Here is a 20,216-nt window from a genome sequence, read left to right on the forward strand (position 1 = left end):
CTGTGGACAAATATGAGTAAGACTTGTCAATGTAAATTTTCCAGGACAAATGATTTATTTTTAAGTTATATACATTTATTGACATTTATGTCAAATTTTACGACAATTGGTTTATTGGTGTAGTAGTTACGCATCTGTTTGAAAGCAAAGAAAAGCAGTTTCTTTAATTTTTATAATGTCTGCTAAATTATTCAATAAAGAAATAGCATTAAATTTTGTGTGCTAAATGAAATATTAGCAGCCGAACTGTTCAGAATGTGTTGCAGAAGATCTTTGGTAAAAAGTCAATGTCAAGAGCAAGTGTTTTTGATTGGCACAAATTGTTCAAAGAAGGTCGAGAATGCGTTGGAGACGAACCACATCTAAACCGACTAAGAACATCTGCTGATGAGCTGGACGTCAATAATATTGACAACTAGAGAGAGTGCTGATATTGTTGTAATTTTGAATAGGTCAGTCAATACTATTTTGAAAATATTTTTTGTACTACAATAATGCACCGTCGCACACTGCACTCGTTCTTCGTGAAGATTTCGCCAAGAATTCAACCAATATCGTTTCGCAATCACCGAATTCGTATGACTTATCATTGTGTGACTTGTGGCTATTCTCTAAACTCGAAGGATTGCTGCGTGAACATCGTTTTGACTCGATTGAAGACATAAAAGCCGAATCAAAGAAGGAACTAAGCCTTTAGTTTCCAGAATGGCCTATTCCGGAAGAAGAGAATAAAAAATGCTTTGAAAATTGGAAAAAGAGTTGGCATAGTGTCGGCACATTATTTTGAGGGGGATGAATAAGATTTAGTAAAATAGATAGTTTTAAATTGAGTTTTACTCATATATGTACACAGTAGTATACAAATTGAAAAAACTTAATTACTGTTATAATTGGGGTGATAATTCATGTTTTACGCTCTGTCAAGCTTAAAACAAAAACCTGTTAGGGCAACAAATAAAGTGGTCAAAGACAGTTGAGTTTGATAAATTTAATCCCTCAATTAATGCCTTTAGCAGAACGAATCGGTCTTTAAAATTATGGTGCATATTCGACGACAACGTTGCCGGATCGAAACCAGCTCTAAAACTGGCGAACTGTCAATATTAACAACCAGAACAGACGTTAAAAAACGTAACAAATTTTCTGCTCATTGCTCTTCATTATTAATAAGAACACCAATAAAAAAAAACTACTGCAAAAAATCGATTGATTTTTCACACATATTTAACAATATCATCTCTGCATTCGGGTATTCATTATTCAGTAAGTGAGAGGATGGATAGAACAAGTACTCATGCAATAAAACAGAACTACTTACATGATAACATAATATTTTGTACAAAAACGCTAAATATACTATATAATATGTGTTCAAAAAGTATTTCTTCGAAGTCATTTAATTTTTAAAAGTCAACTTGTTTTCTAAATTATCCATTTGAATCTTATAAAATCATTAAAATGGTAATGTAAATAAAAAGAATTTCATATATTCCAACTGATAATGAAAATTAAAATTTAGTAAACAAAAATGTTATTTTGACAAAAATTGCATTTACTTCTTGAACACATATTGTATAATAAATTCTCATTTATAAATTTCAAACATTTTGATTTAGTTTTGTGAATATAAGAAAATTCATATGTTCTGACCTGATTTACATGATCAGAAATATATTCTTTCTTCAATGTATAATACTACTTAGTCGTTTGTAGATCGATAAATATTATTAAAAAAAAACTATACAACATGTTAGTAACTTATTGTCGCTTTATATCGTGAAGAGCTTTTATAAGATTTAATTATAATTTCAAACATATTATGTGTATTTTTGTGTTAGTGGAAGTAATACTTTATTTCATTATACCATATTCAATAAAATATATATTATATTTTGAAAAAAATTATTTCAAATGAAATCATACAATTCCAAGATAATGTTAAGATAATTTTTCAATTTAATTTAAATATGATTCTAGAAAATCTAATAGTTAATTTATGTATAAAATATAGATGCACTGTCCGCGAGTTAATTTATATAAAAAATTATGTTAGTTTATTCAATATTTTTTTCGAAATTTTATTACAAAGCTTAAAAATTTAACGTAACTTAATTTCAATGTAACGTTAATAATAATGCAGAATTATTATTGTATTTGAAATGCTACACGTTATGTATTAATAATGTACAGTTTATTGATTTTCTCCCAAACATTATTATCATCTTAAAAATTAAATTTATATGAAAAATATAATTTATACCTATATATACATGTCACTGTTCAAATTATACATGATATAACAATAAATTTTTTGACGGAAAATGTGTTTTTTTCTTCAAAAGACAATCTTACTGCTATAAGATAAATTTCTTATAAGTAATTAGTATTTATTAACTAGAATAAGATTAAAAACACAAATAATGACATAAATCAAGTTCAAACGCAAATAATTTTTTAAACCTATGATAAACATTATTTCATAGAAGAAAATACGCACAATTAGATTCACGTTTAAAAAACGTATCTAATATCTTGATTTTATTAAAATAAAAAGAATGTTTACATTTATTTCTTATAACAATGCATTTTTTTAAAAGAAATTTCATAATTTTGCAGACCAGCAATTTATATTTAAATGTTAATGAGGTGGCCTAAATAAGACATAACGCAATTCGCAATATGGTAGAGCGGGGCTTAAAAGTCCGATGGTAAATACGTTCACCAACAATATCTTGAAAACAAGTGAAGTTATGTTTTTTAATAGCAATATTTGAAAGTAAAGAGCAAGAGATATGTAATCAGCCATCACCTTAAATCAAGCAATCTCACTAACAATAAGTGTTTCCTTTCGTTGTTAGTTTTTTTGGTTGTGAGCACTGTTGTTTAATTTACGAGACCTTAATATGACATTTAAGTATATTTTGCCTAATTGTTTTATAAAATGTAATGTTATTTTTAACATTAGCATAGATTCTACAGGTTTTTTTATACGCCTATAAAAACTTATATATGGGTGGGTAAAAAGGACCAACTGAAACTCTGTGGGCAAAAGTGTAAACAATAAGAAAATAGTAAAAAAAAGCTGAGAAAAGAAGAGATAAAATAGATTATTTGTGATTCCAACTCTATTGATGAATATTTCTGAAAAAATACCAGATCAAGGTTATATACAGAGTTATCTTTGTATAAAATGTAACTTGTATTTCGTAAAATCACATTAAATTTAAAATTAAGACATTTAATCTGTTTGCCCCAGAGAAGTCTTTATGTACCCAGCCTTTGGTGTGAAAATGGACAGATAAATTAAAAAATATTAAAAAAACATTTCTGTATTTAACAATTAACTAAGATTATTACTGAACATAGGACGATAGTTGCTTGTTTGATACGTGTTATGTGATGTAGTTCATTTTGTTTAGACAGTATAATACTGTCTAAACTTAAATCTAGTTTAAGTTTAATTACTTAAAGTCAAATAGGACCTTTCTGCCCCACCCTACTCTATCTTCAAAATTTTTAAATCCTTATAATATGAATGGTAATTTTTTATAAGTCTGATACACTATACAATTACAATAACTGATAATATTCCTTTTAAATTGAAATAAATTTGTCATTATTCAAGTAAATTGTAAAAGTACTCATTTTTTTGTAAAAGTTTATTTTAAGTTTATATTATCAAAAAATTCGATTAGCTAATTTTTTTTAACTTCCCGTAAGGCAAGTTATAGTAATCGCAAAAAAATCGAAAATGACTAGCTGTAAGTGGAATTCTGTCTTAAGGCAATTAGGGCATCGTGCCTTAAGGCAAATTGCTGGAACTTCCCGTACCAAAAATTATTATTATTTTTTTAAAACGATTAACATTTTTGAAAAAAAAATTACTTTGAAAAAATAAGATTTTTGAGAAACTATAAATTGGACAAAAAATTAGTTTTTTCGAAAAAAAAAATTTAAAAAAAAATTTTTTAAAAAAAAATTTTTTTTTTTTGAAAAAAAATTTTTTTTTCTTTATTTTGACATATTGTGGAAGATCTGAACTTTGTTTTCAAAGCAATCGTACTGCTTTAACTACATAGGGACAAAATATAAAGCGCGTAAGCGCCGCGTCGCTGTCTAACGCATAAGCATTGGTACGGAACCGATAGGAATGTTAACAAAATGTATACTTATTGTTAAAATCTCTATAAAATGTCTGATAATTTGATGTGCATATGTCTAATGATCATTTTTGACCGCCAAATGGCTCATTTTTTTACTTTTTCCTCTATATCTCCGAAACCGCTGGACCTACCTTCATGAAAGTTGTATCGATTCTTCAACTTATCAAAACAAATAAAATGTTTTTTGAATTATTAAAATAACGCTCCGTTCTCTTAAAAACTGAGTTACCGTTTTCGAAACTTTTTGCCCCGTATCTTCGGAACGACTTGACCTGCCTTTGCCAAAAACTAATAAGCACGTCTCCTTATCAATACGGATCGAATGTTTTTTGAATTATTCAAATCGGTTGATCCGTGTTCCCGAAATCGTCGACGAAAATTTGTATCCGCACATACATACACACACATACATACATACACACACACACACACACATACACACACACACACATACATCCATTTTTTCTAAGGTATGCCAAAATGTTCAGAAACCTCTGAAACGTAAAGATATATAAAAATTTTCATTTTCGATTTTTTTGCGATTACTATAACTTGCCCTACGGGAAGTTAAAAATTTTTATATATCTTTACGTTTCAAAGGTTTCTGAACATTTTGGCATACCTTAGAAAAAATGGATGTATGTGTGTGTGTGTGTGTATGTGTGTGTGTATGTATGTACGTGTGTGTATGTATGTGCGGATACAAATTTTCGTCGACGATTTCGAGAACACGGATCAACCGATTTGAATAATTCAAAAAACATTCGATTCGTATTGATAAGAAGACGTGCTGATTAGTTTTTGGCGAAGGCAGGTCTAGCCGTTCCGAAGATACGGGGCAAAAAGTGCCAAAAACGGTACCTCCGTTTTTAAGAGAACGGAGCGTCCGATGTGAATAATTCAAAAAACATTTTACTTGTATTGACAAGATGTAGAATTGATCAAATTTTCATAAAGGCAGGTCTAGCGGTTTCGAAGATCTAATGAAAAAAGTAATAAAAAATGCCATTCGGCGGTTAAAAATGATCATTAGACATATGCACATCAAATTATCAGATATTTTATAGAGATTTTAACAATAAGTATATTTTTTTTTTACATTTTTATGGGTTCCGTACCAATGCTTATGCGTTAAACGGCGGCGCGGCACTTGCGAGCTTTGACATTTCGTCTCCATGCAGTTCAAGCAGTGCGATTGCTTTGAAAACTAGCTGTAAGTGGAATTCTGTCTTAAGGCAATTAAGGCATCGTGCCTTAAGGCAAATTGCTGGAACTTCCCGTACCAAAAATTATTATTTTTTTTAAAAACGATTAACATTTTTGAAAAAAATTTACTTTGAAAAAATAAGATTTTTGAGAAACTATAAATTGGACAAAAAATAACTTTTTAATAAAAAAAAATTTTTTTTAATTTTTTTTTTTTCTGAAAAAAAATTTTTTTTCTTTATTTTGACATATTGTGGAAGATTTGAACTTTTTTTCAAAGCAATCGTACTGCTTTATCTGCATAGGGACAAAATATAAAGCGCGTAAGCGCCGCGTCGCTGTCTAACGCATAAGCATTGGTACGGAACCCATAGGAATGTTAACAAAATGTATACTTATTGTTAAAATCTCTATAAAATATCTGATAATTTGATGTGCATAAGTCCAATGATCATTTTTGACCGCCAAATGGCTCATTTTTTTACTTTTTCCTCCATATTTCCGAAACCGCTAGACCTACCTTCATGAAAATTTTATCGATTCTTCATCTTGTCAATACAAGTAAAATGTTTTTTGAATTATTCAAATCGGACGCTCCGTTCTCTTAAAAGCTGAGTTACCGTTTTCGGCACTTTTTGCCCCGTATCTTCGGAACGGCTAGACCTGCCTTTGCCAAAAACTAATCAGCACGTCTCCTTATCAATACAAATCGAATGTTTTTTGAATTATTCAAATCGGTTGATCCGTGTTCCCGAAATCGTCGACGAAAATTTGTATCCGCACATACATACACACACGTACATACATACATACATACATACATACATACATACATACACACACACACACACACACACATACATCCATTTTTTCTAAGGCATGCCAAAATGTTCAGAAACCTTTGAAACGTAAAGATATATAAAAATTTTCATTTTCGATTTTTTTGCGATTACTATAACTTGCCCTACGGGAAGTTAAAAAAGTTCAGAATTTCCAAAATATGTCAAAATGAAGAAAATATTTTTTTTCAAAATTTTTTTTTGTTTTCAAAAAAAATTTTTTTCTCAAAAAAAATTTTTATTTTTTTTCGAATAAAAAATTTTTTTTTGTCAAAAAAAAGTAATTTTTTGTCAAAATCATATTTTCTCAAAAATCTATTTTTTTTAAGTAAAATTTTTTCAAAAATGTTAATCGTTTTTAAAAAAATAATAATTTTTGGTACGGGAAGTTCCAGCAATTTGCCTTAAGGCACGATGCCCTAATTGCCTTAAGACAGAATTCCACTTACAGCTAGTTTTTATTTTAATTACAATCTGTCACACTTAGGACTTTCAGTAATTGTTTTGACTTTTCTTATTATATGAATCTTGAGTGGATGGCAACCCAGTAGTTGTCCAGTACAGTTATGACTAATTATCTATACTCAAAGTATTTGCTGACATTTTTATTATATATGCAACTATACCCATGAGAGGCAATTTTCACTTTTTTTTAATTTATTTTTTTTAAATTTATTTTATTGTTTCCACAGCAATCAGAACTCTTTTATTACTGTTCCATAAGCTGTTTTTTGTGTATGACTTATGATCTAAGGTATTGATATGAGAAGCAACCCATCGGTTATCATTCTCCTATGTGTGGAGTTTTATTAGCTCTTATGTCTAATAGTGTGGGGGTTTTATTAGCTCTTATGTGTAATAGTGTGCATATGATTGTATGCAACTATGTCCACGAAGGACGATTTCCACTTGGAATTATATTGTGATCTATAACCCCAAGTGGAAATTTGACATCAAAGTTGCCTGATGTCAGACTTGGCGGTAGCGAGAATCGAACCAGCGAGCATGGGTCTAGTTGGTGCTAGTCCACCAACCAGATTAATTTATGGTCTAACCAAAAATCTAATTAATTTAGTTATATAAATTAATTAATAAACTAGTTGGGTGTATGGCATCGTGCCTCAAGGCAAATTGCTGCAACTTCCCGTAACGTAACGAAATGTTTGAAGAATACTGAATGTTTTCAAATAGATTATTATTAATATTGTAACAGTGTCTAATATTTATAAGAATTATATAAACTGAATTGCAAAGTTGAAATTATTTGTTTAAAGTATATTAGAACTATAGTCAGAATTAAAAATAAAATCTGAATTATTTTCGATATACATTTTTTTTTTTTTTGAAAAACAAAAAAGTTGAAACAAACATTTTTTTTTATCTAAAATCAATTATTTTGTTAAGACAAGCATAAAGTTCTTTGAATCGTTTAAATCGGACGCTTAGTTGTCTCAAAAACTGCAATTTTTTACATATTTTGCTCCGTATCTTCGTAATGGCTTGGCCTGCCTTTGCCAAAAACGAATAAACACTTCTCGCAATCATTACTAATTGAATGTTTTTTAGATCATTCAAATCGGATACTCCGTTCTCTCAAAAAGTCGATTTCTATTTTCAGCACTCTTTGCTCCGTATCTCCGAAACGACTGGACCTGCTTTTGCCAAAAACTAATCAGCTCTTATCCTTATGAATAGGAATCGAATGTTTTTTAAACCATTCAAATCGGTTGATCCGTGTGACCGAAAACGTGACTGGAAATTTGTATCCATACATACATACACACACACACAAACATCCATTTTTTCTGAGGTATGCCAAAATGTTCAGAAACCTTTAAAATGTAGAGAAATGTAAAAATTTTCAATTTCGATTTTCGGCCCATTACAATAACTTACCCTACGGGAAGTTAATAATTAAAAAACAAATGGGTAGCGAGCCTTGGATGTATAATATTAATTGGGAATCTCATTGATTCTTTTCTAATGATATGCACAAAATATTTATATTAAAAACAAACCGTTGAAAACTTCACCGACACAATGTTAAGTAGCAAAATCTCAATTCTTGTTTTAAGTCATCTACACAAATCTAAAAGTTTTGCAATTTGTCTCGAAACACAATTCAACCAAGGCCTAGTTTTGACAAAATGATATGTACTATTCCATTAAAAATTTTTTTTAAGGCTAACACCCAACTAATATTCATAGGGAACAGTCGACTCCTTTTTACTGATATTAGTAAAAATTTCAACACTAAAATTGCAACTACAGATATTACTAAAATGTATTTAATTAAAGTTAAAAATTATAAAACTACGGAAACGAATGGATTGTATTTTAAACCATATTGTTATTCACCAAAATTGAAAAATCACATAAATTCAATAATTTATTTCCAACCTCATGAATTATTTTACAAATAATATTTTATTAAATGAATCTCTCATTATATTCCATATTTCATCATAGAATATCTGCTAACCAGGAAAGCAATTCTAATCAATCGTAATCTTGGTTTTAATATAAATTCGGGATTACGAAATATTCACGAAACAAAAGCAACTGGTTCATAATAATTATCGCCAAAAATGATAAGATAGAAAATATCGATTCATGAGACAGGACCAGATAAATTTTGACGCTTCTAAATGATAACAATTATCTGAGTGATTGATATATCCTATAATTTTTAAATTGTCGATATTTTAAATAATAGATTTGTTAGCATTTAATTGCTATGATAATTCTATATTTTCTTGAATAATTAAATATGAAAATATGTACTACCAAAAATTAATGCAAACGAGTCGGCTAGCAGTATAACATCAATTTTTTCTAACAAGGTATGCTAAAATGTTCAGAAACATTTGAAACGTAAAGATACATAAAAAATTTCATTTTAGATTTTTTGCGATTACTGTAACTTACCCCACGAAAAGTTAAATATAAAGTTTTTGTTAAATCGAAATTGTTCTGTTTAATATTCAATGCAATTATAATATATTATATAACAGATTTGTTTTTGATATATTAATTTTTAATTAAAAAATATTTGCAATAAATTAATAATTGTAAATGAATTTTAGAATTATTATTATATAACTTATAAATTGCTCATTCGAAAAGGTAACGAATGAAATATGAATCAGAAGTTCTTTTACTAAAATGTGCTAGGTAAATTATTTAAAATTACTTATTACGGAATACACAAATATATATTAATTTATTTTGTAAAAATTAGATTATCCATGCTTAACCCTTGGTCATTTCAACAATAAACATTTTGTTCGCATTTTGTACAGATTAATTGTTCGGGTAAATATTAAAATATGCTATTTGACAAAAAATCATTGGACTGCCAAATTCTGATACGATCTCATAACTGATAAAAAATTATCAGTAAGATTATACGATTTTGTGGATATATAAAGGTGGACAACGTTATCCGCAACATTGCTTATAAAGACCTTTTAGTGTAGTCTGTGAATAATAATAAGTTCAGTGATGGCTTCTGTAAAAGTCCTTGCAATTTTGTGTCTTGTGGCATTGTTAGCACGTGAAGGTCAGTGACATATGATTTAGATAAAAATGAGTAAAATAGTGCAAAAAACGGATTATTTTTACTAATTATTGAATTATATTTACTAATTAAATAAAATAAAGTTACAGAAAATTTTTCAGTAAAGAAGGTTATTATAGATATAGACTTTAACCACATTAAAAGAATCGTGTTTCTCCATAGAGAATTATTGTGCAATACTGTTCCGCAAATTAAAATGTCGCAATATACCACTATTTTTATGAAAATATAGTGAAAAGAAAACAAGTTTCAAATTTGTTATATAGCCAAGCTTAATCGATAATGCCAACAATAATAACATATATATATATATATATATATATATATATATATATATTAGGGTGGTCCTTAATGTCGACATTTTCGAATTTCCTTGCTCCCAAGGGCTCAAATGGTTCCAAATTGATAAAAAACAATTCTCTGAAAGTTTTAGCTCTTAATATTAACGTTTAGATAGAGCGCAATTCAATCAAAGTTTTGTATGGAAATAGCATAAGAAAATTTTCAAAAATTTTGCAGAGCGTCGAATTTTCAATGAAAAATGACACGAATTTTCACTTTTAATTTATTTTTCGCTAAGTTATACCTAAAAAATTTTTTTTTTAATTTTCAAAATTTTTTTCATGCTATTTCCATACAAAGTTTGATTGAATTGCACACTATCTAAAAGTTAATATTAATAGCTCAAACTTTCAGAGAATTGTTTTTTATCAATTTGGAACCATTTGAGCCCCTGGGAGCAAGGAAATTCGAAAACGTCTATATTAAGGACCACCTTAATATATATTCTTTTTGATTGTTTCGATGTTGATATATATATCTATTATTTTATCGGCCACTACGTCAAATGAAAAAATAATGTACTAAATTGTGTTACATTAGTATTAGTAGTACTCAGTATGTGTCATCTTTCAGCTAAAATATAAATATTGTATATAGATATTTGTAAGAATACAGCAAACACAATATAAATAAAATAACTAGAGGTGAATGGCATCGTGCCTTAAGGCAAATTGCTCAAACTTCCCGTACCGTAATATATATTTACGAAGTATTAAATGTTTTCATATAGATTATAAATAATGTAACTTATATATGTTTATAGTAGAGTAAATAAACAATACTCAATCAATCGAATTTAAAATTTAGAACATTGTATAATATTTATAAGAATTATATAAACTGAATTGCAAAATTAAAAATATTTATTCGAAGTATATTAATAAGTTTTAGAACTTTAGCTAAAAAAAAATAAAGTTCGAATAATTTTCGATATTCAAAAAAAAAATTTTTTTTGAAATAAAAAAAAATAAAAATGTTGTTTTTTCCAAAAGCAATCGTTTCGTCAACACAAGTAGAAAATTTGATTCATTCAAATCGGATGCTTAGTTCTCTCAAAAACTGGCATTTTTTGCACATTTAGCTCGTTATCTCCAAAACGGCTGGGCCTGCCTTTGCTAAAAACTAATCATCACTTCTCCCCGTCGTTACAAATTGAATGTTTCTTGGATAATTCGAATCGGATGCTTCGTTTTCTCAAAAAGTCGATTTCCATTTTCTGCACTTTTTGCTCCGTATCTCCGAAACGGCAGGATCTGCCTTTGTCAAAAACTAATCAGCACATCTCCCTGTTAAAAGCTATGGAATGTTTTTTGAATCATTCAAATGGTTTTAAATTCAAAGCGCGAAAACGTGGACGAAAAAATGCGGACATACAAACACACACATTTATTTTTTCTGAGGTATGCCAAAGTGTTCAGAAACCTTCAAAACGTGAAGATATGCAAAAATTTTCATTTTCGATTATCGGCCCATTACTATAACTAGCCTACGAAAAGTTAAAAAATGTAAAAGTATGAAATAAACTAGTGGTGCATGGCATGGTGCCCTAAAGCAAAATGCTGAACTTCGAAGAATATTAAATGTTTTCAAATAGATTATTATAAATGCTGCAACTTTCATTATTCGTATTTTATAGACAAAATATAAGAGCTTATAAATTGGGCAACGACTCTCATATACGTTTACATGAAAAGTAAATAAATAAAACTTGATCAATCGAAGTTAGAATCAAGGATCCTTTACCATATTTCAAAATTGTTTTGTTTGGAAATTTTGAACAATTTTTTTTTGCTTTTCCCAAACACTGATCGTTTCTTCAAAAACAAAATGTATTTTGAATTATTAGAATCGGATGCTTTGCTCTCTCAAAAACTGTCACATTTTACACTAATCAGCACATCTCCCTATCAACAGAAATTGATTGCTTTCTGAATGATTCAAATCCGGTACTTCCGAAAACGTCGACGGAAAATTGTATCCACACATACATACAATCGATTGATAAAAAACTATTAGACCTCATATACATGTAATAATACCTGATTCTGTAATTTCAATAATTGTCGATTATCATATCCTAGAAAAAAAAATTAAACACATGTGAACGCGTAAATAGTAATTTGATATTGCTTAACATATGTCCGCATTTAATTTTTTCTAAATACATTTTTACGAGTCATCCAGTTATGTGAGATATAATGTAATGCAATTCTTGAAACAGGACATTCATTTAAGTGCTACACTTGCGACAACGACAATTGCGGAGATCCTTATGAAACAAAAGAAGAAAATCTAAAAGTATGTACAGGACCAACAACTACGCCGACCGGCGGAACTACCCACAACCCTACCACTGAGCCAACCGGCGGATCTACCAGCAAACCTGGCCCGACCACTACAGGCAAGCCTGGCCCGACTACTACCGGCAAGCCAGGCCCGACTACTACCGGCAAACCTGGCCAAACTACTACCGACAAACCTGGCCAGACTACTACCGACAAACCTGGCCAGACTACTACCGACAAACCTGGCCAGACTACTACCGACAAACCTGGCCAGACTACTACCGACAAACCTGACACAAGTACTACCGACAAACCTGACACAAGTACTACCGACAAACCTGGCCAGCCTACTACTGACAAACCTGGCCAGCCTACTACCGACAAACCTGGCCAGCCTACTACCGACAAACCTGGCCAGCCTACTACCGACAAACCTGGCCAGCCTACTACCGACAAACCTGGCCAGACTACTACCGACAAACCTGGCCAGCCTACTACCGACAAACCTGGCCAGCCTACTACCGACAAACCTGGCCAGCCTACTACCGACAAACCTGGCCAGCCTACTACCGACAAACCTGGCCAGCCTACTACCGACAAACCTGGCCAGACTACTACCGACAAACCTGGCCAGCCTACTACCGACAAACCTGGCCAGCCTACTACCGACAAACCTGGCCAGCCTACTACCGACAAACCTGGCCAGCCTACTACCGACAAACCTGGCCAGCCTACTACCGACAAACCTGGCCAGACTACTACCGACAAACCTGGCCAGACTACTACCGACAAACCTGGCCAGACTACTACCGACAAACCTGGCCAGACTACTACCGACAAACCCAGCCAGATTACTACCGACAAATCTGAATCAATTACTAATGACAAATCTAAAATCATCGATGCCCGTGATTACAACACTGTTATTCACCTGCGTCGCAGCAAACGGGAATCAGAAGCTTCAGAAGAGTTCAAATGCTTCAAACAACTCGTTAAACACGGTCAGTTGGAACCTTATAAAGTCTAAATTTACAATACATTACACAACCTAAAATACATGTAAAATACAAATATATATATATATATATATATATATATATATATATATTATTATTATTATTATTATGGCAGGTGATCACGAGCACTACGTTAGAGGCTGCGCCGATGCCACTAAACAGTCAGAATGCGGTGACGATGACGATTGCCAACTGTGCGATGAAGAGGGATGCAACAGCGCTGGATTAGCGTCGTCATCGGTTGTCGCGATCTGTTTCGCCATGATCTTCGCACTTTATGTAGCTTTATAGGCAACACAAATAATTTTTTTCAATAAAAACTGCGTCATTATTAATTCATCAAAGCAGAATATACATTTAGTTATAATAAACACTCCTGTCACAAAATGGATGACCGGAGTCCGACCGTCCGTTTCGGATATTCATCAAAAAAATATACACGATTTTTTGTGTCATAAATTAATTATTACAAAATAAAAAAATAACTTGTAATATTTCTTTATTATATAATTTTTATCAATATCTGTAATGTACTTTATACGAATATATATATATATATATATATATATATATATATATATATATATATTCAATAGATAAGTCCTGGATTTTTTCAATATATTGATTGTTTCTTTTCCGAACAGTAAATCCAATAATAAAAAACAATTTGTTTTTTGAAGATGTTTAATACGACGTTTCGGAACTAGGTTCGTTCCATCATCAGGTTTATTCTGTAATAATTTATATATCCATATCACTAATATTTTTTTTTTTTTTGTTAAAAACACTCGATTTTTTTGGAAGATATTTGTAGATGTTACGACTACACAAGAGTGTTTAAGTCTTGTGTAGTCGTAACATCTACAAATATCTTCCAAAAAAATCGAGTGTTTTTAACAAAAAAAAATATTAGTGATATGGATATATACATTATTACAGAATAAACCTGATGATGGAACGTACCTAGTTCCGAAACGTCGTATTAAACATCTTCAAAAAACAAATTGTTTTTTATTATTGGATTTACTGTTCGGAAAAGAAACAATCAATATATATATATATATATATATATATATATATATATATATATATATATATATATAATATAAGAATGGAAAAATATATTTAATGCCCTTATCGTCGCTGTGGATAAAAAGCAATGAGTGTTAGCAGAAAGTTGAAAATATAGTCTGCTATAGAAAACGGTGATCGGGTCGTTTTCTCTTCATAAACATTTATTCTGACAAAATTCAAATCTAAAATCTGTAAACATGTACTATGCCATCCATAGGGACGTATAAATAATAAATAAACTGTTTTTTGTAATAAATAATGTTATAATCTAATAATTCAAAGTTAATTATTTTTATTATTTATTGTCAGAATGTTAAGCACGGTTTAATTGATAGATTTGTTATATGCTAATAATACAGATCAGTTTCTCCTAAATAGCAGAGATAATTTTCATGATTAGAATCTTTGTGACGTAAACATAATCTATGATGCTGACTGCTCCAGAATATTTGCAGGTACATAATAGACAAAATTTGTTCTTGTCAATTTCTACCATAAATTATAAATATGAATAAATTCGGTATTTTTTATTATTTTAATCATTTGTTAGGACCTGTACAAATAAAATAGGCTAATTTTCTTTTTCATTGTGAGATAATAAATATTGTCAAGAATCACGATTTGAAGTTTAGTTTTGATGTCATTAGTCAAAACAATAACAAGATATACAAAATTCATGATTTTTTGTCTCAATATTACACAGTAGTAACATCTCTTAGAAATACAGATAGCAATATATTTCTAAGTCAAAATAGCCTTTACCCAGCACTGCTGCATCAATGAATAAAAATGCATCACATAAAGATGAGACAACTGTTTGGGTTGTCATCCATAACTCTATAAGGAAAAACAAACGTAGCATGTAAGTAATTCGTCACAAAAGCTAAATATATTAAATTATATTTTTATATTATGTTACAGTATGTGCTCATGGTAGTAGTATTTGTAAAAAGTCAATAATTAAACTAGTTGGTTTGGCATTTAGCCTTGAGGCAAGTTACATGAACTTCCCGATATGTGTAATTAATCGACTTAATCAATAAAAAATAATTTAATTGATGAGTGATCAGAAGTATTCCGAGTGAATTTTTTACACATGATTGAAAACGAGCGAACACTTTGACTCGGAGTATTTTCTAATATCAAATTTTCAAAAATCACCAGTTTTAATAATTGAACCAGTTTCCATAGGACTTTAATGGTTTACTATGTTCATTAAAACCAAGTACTCTATCGTCATACGGAGTAAATCGTCAAATTTTAATTTTAACAAACGTCAAAAAAACTACTCATTTTCTTAATATTTGATTAATTTTTAAAATTAAACTACTTGTCGTAAGGCCGTGATATTTCAGTAAGTTCTATAAGACCATGATATATATCGCCAAAAAAGTTCCATGAAAATCGGCTTATATTTTTTTTTCAACAGTTAATTACAAGAAAACGGCTCGGTAGATTTTCACCTAAAACTAATCAGTATCATTCCCAACTAATATCTTTCGAACTTTGATTTTTTAAAATCGATTCGGTAGTTTGAGCTTAAATGTGGACGAAAAGTTTAACACATATTTTCAAATTACAAAGAAACGGCTGGGTAGATCGTCTCACAAAACTGACAAACGATAGTCCTCATTGAGATACATCAAATGGCTTTTAAATTTCTGAAATCGGTTCAGGCGTTTTTGAGAAAACGTCGATCAAAGGTTTAATTTTGTCAAATGTCAAAGAAACGATAGTAATTTTTGCAAACTTTGACGATTTTTCAAAATTAAACGACTTGTCGTAGGGCCGTAATATTTTAGTATGATCTACAAGACTATGGTATCTACCGTCAAAAAAAAATCATAAAAATCGTCGATTTTTTTTTTTTTTAAACTTTATTACAAGAAAACGGCCCGGCCGATCTTTACCAGAAACTAATCAGCACGATTTCCAATCATCAAAATCAAACGGTTTTTGAATTTTCAAAATCGATTCAGAATTGCGGGCTAAAACGTAGACGAATTATTTTTCACTTTTCTGCGATTTACGAAGAAACGGCCCGGCCGATTGTCGCACAAAACTGAGAAACGCTAGTCCTCATCGAGATACATCGAATGCCTTTTAAATTTTTGAAATCGATCCAGCCGTTTTTGAGAAAACGTAGATTTACGGCAAAAAATCTGTTCACACATACACACACACACATACTTTTTCCAAATTTGGTCTCATTCGATTCAGAATGGCTTGAAACGTCGAGAAAACATAAAATTAGCAAGTCGGATTTTTTTATGAAAACATAAACTTCTCCTTCGGGAAGTTAAAAAATACTTCTTCACAGCAAAACATTTCACAAACGCACACCAATTATAACATTTTACAAAATTATTATTCGACTTGAAGTTTAACAAAGGGGAGACTGGATTGGTTGTGCGAGAGTACGGTGTGATAATCGTCAAAATGGTAAACTATACTAGTAGGCGCTCTACGTCACCATGATCAGTAGACCGCATTGCTTTCGAAGAGCCAAAAGAAAGTTTTTCTGTTCTATTTATCTTAATAGTAACTGCTACTTGCACACAGATAGATTAATTTGTTTGTTATTTTGCTATAAATTGAACATTAGTTCGATCATAATGATGATTTGTTTCCAGAAGTGTATGTTGGGTACGGTTGTGACAAATTTTGTGGGTACGGTTGTGACAGGCATTTTACAAAGATTTCTTATTAACTTTGTTTAAAAAATTATGTTTTAATATATATTGTTATATATATTAAATTCATACGTTTTTGTTTGAATCTCCGTGTCTGGGGGTTGCCTTGTATGATTTGAATTTATGACTAATCCATAATATTTAAGGACAATATTTCACTATTTTCAAGTAGACAAATGTTCAATTTACCATTTAATTTACATTTCTCCCAACTAACTGGTAAATTAGAAAAATTAATGCATTCATCGTTCTATAGGATAAAAAAATATATGTTAGTCACTACTATAATCCGGCTAAGGATAATGTAATTATCAATTTCCCTTACTAAAAAATATACTAAAACTAGTTGTGTTTGGCATCGTACCTTAAGGCATATTGCTGTAACGGTAAGGAACGTCCCGTACCGTAGCGAAATGTTCGAGAAATATTAAATGTTTTCATATAGATTATTATAAATACTGTAACATTGTCTCATATTTATAAGAGTTATATAAACTAAATTATATATTTAAAGTATATAAGTGAGCTTTAGAACTTTAGCCAAAATTAAAATCTAAATTATTTTCGATATACAGAAAAAAAATTGAAAAAAAAAAGAATTGGAAAAAAAATTTTTTTTTCCAAAAGCAATTATTTTGTCAAAACAAAAAGAAAGTAATTTAAATCATTCAAATGGACGCTTAGTTCTTTCAAAAACTGCTATTTTTTACACATTTAACGTGGTATCTCCCAAACGGCAGTTCCTGCCTTTACCAAAATCTAATCACTTCTCCCCGTCATTACGTATTGAATGTTGTTTAGATCATTCAAATCGGATGCTCCGTTATCTCAAAAACTCAATTTCTATTTTCAGCGCTCATTGCTCCGTATATCCAGAACGGCTGGACCTGCCTTTGCCAAAAACTAACGGAAAGTTAATAATAATAATTTTCGCTGATTATATATTTTATATACTTTATTTTAAACAATCAACAAGCATATTTATAGCCAACCTTACATAATTCATAACAAACTTTTTTCACGAAGCCATCTATCTAATTGATTCACACTAATGGCCGTTATATTCATCATCCTTATAACTAATTAATATTAGAGTTCGTCTCATACTCACCACACAGTCGTTATCGATTGTTTGAGACTCAACTCAAAAATCAATCTATTTTCTGTTCATGTTCCATATTCACGCAATTTCAAACAAGTGTTCCCATCATTACCATGTTTTCCCACTCTATATTTTGTATATTATCTACGTTGTCTCGTATGGTATTCATTATCTTTCCTCTTCTTCATTATCAGATTAACCTGCTTTCTAATTTTTATTTTTCGTCCGCTGGCTTGCTTTCTCTTCAAGACACCTTTTTGCTGTGCCTCCACTTATGCACCTTAGTCCAATACCTTTTCCTCCAATGCATTCTCCTTGATGCATTTTTCAATAATTTCACATTTTTCTTCTTTCTGTGATCATTATCTCGTTTTATATCATTATCTCCAGACACTGAATCAACTTGCTGACTATTACTAACTTAAATAGATTTTATTAATTGGTCGATATTCACTGGTCTAATTTCCTTTAAGTTCATCTGCAATTCAGGTTCCTTAGTCTGTTATGCCATCAAAACTTCTTCACACATAACTTTCTGTAAATTGCACTCGCGCTATGATCTACAATACTGTCAAATTGACCTACTTTGGTGCGCACTCTATAGTGCAAAAGTTCACACATAATGCTGTTCAAATTATCGTACTCTAATCTTACATTATCAGGTGCAGCGTTAAACCAGGCACTTGCTTCTCCGTTCAAACGCGACACCACTAATAAAGTCGACCTTCTCTTTGGGAATTGATACTTTCAACTTCATGTTTTAAAATCCATGCCGTCGTCTCGATTCCCGTTAAAGTAAGAAATCTTTCCCAATATATCCGAAATGATCACTATGCGTATATTTGTAACTATCATCTGCAAACTTATCGCCATTTCTGCTTGTTCATTTCTACTTGCGTCAACCAAGTTTATAATGTAAAAACATCTTTACAATCGACTTTAGCTTCAAATTCACACTCAAAGCGCTTGTTAATACACACACCCATCATAGTACGATGGTGGACTGAAAAGTTGCCGGCGCAGACAACAACGCGTTGCCTTGGTAAAACAGATTTTTTTTTCTGCGGTCATGTTCCGCAATTTATGCCTTTAGCTTGTCAAATAATGATGCAAAATATGCTTCCATTATGGTTTTTCCTTTTTGAAGGTAATCGATTAAAAGAACTCCGTGAATATCCTAAAATACATCACACTCCCGGCCGAAATAACTGTTTTTGTTCTTTTAGTGGCTGTTTTTCTCTTTGTAGTCCACTGTTTAGACTGTAGTTTTGATTTAGGCGTATGATGGTAAATTCAAGATTCACCTATAATTGTAATTAATCGGCTCCAAACCATTGTATTTGGCCTAACGTGAGCAAACGGGGCAGCCAATGCGCGGACAGCTTTTTAAAGTAAAACTTTTTTAGGCGCGACTAGGGTGTAAATCCGTGCAAATGCAACGAAAGTACGTTACGGCAGAGTCAAGTGCCAATAATTCGTCATTCGCGTACCGGTATCAACGTTGTGTGCGTACCAATATCAACAAGGAAACTGGCATAGATAAATAAACATTTTAAAGATACATCGTAGAACAAATCTTGATTTAATGAAAAATGCCTGGATGTCCCCTAAGCTCTTACGGCGACGTTTAAACTCAACTTCAAAAATTTTACTGTGGTAAATAATGGCGCAGACTCCCCACACACAGAATCCAATTTATCTTTTATTTGCGTATCCGTTTATACTCAATACTCAATTTTCACAAAAACACTTACAATACAAGTACTCACTCAAACGACTATCGATTGAAAAAGGAGCGTCCAAAATAACCAAAAATTAGCGAATAACTCCTATAAGATGCACAACTTCGTGTTGAGGTTAGAAACTTTTTAGCCCACCCTAGTACAACTGTTATTTTTACTACTTGTTCTCGTAAT

The 20,216-nt window shown here is 30.8% G+C and overlaps 1 protein-coding gene across 1 annotated transcript; it reads left to right on the top strand.

The window, feature by feature from the left end:
• Nucleotides 1-9,712: 9,712 nt before the first annotated feature.
• Nucleotides 9,713-13,442, top strand: LOC113375573 (proteoglycan 4-like). The gene is made up of 2 exons (XM_026615506.1): nt 9,713-9,770; nt 12,352-13,442. The coding sequence occupies exons 1-2, from the start codon at nt 9,713-9,715 to the stop codon at nt 13,440-13,442; spliced, it is 1,149 nt and encodes a 382-aa protein (XP_026471291.1).
• Nucleotides 13,443-20,216: the final 6,774 nt, after the last annotated feature.

This window comes from Ctenocephalides felis, unplaced genomic scaffold (assembly GCF_003426905.1).
Source record: "Ctenocephalides felis isolate EL2017-DRISC unplaced genomic scaffold, ASM342690v1 CF-g0.4_SCAFFOLD_01886, whole genome shotgun sequence".
In the NCBI taxonomy this organism is placed as follows: Eukaryota; Metazoa; Arthropoda; class Insecta; order Siphonaptera; family Pulicidae; genus Ctenocephalides; species Ctenocephalides felis.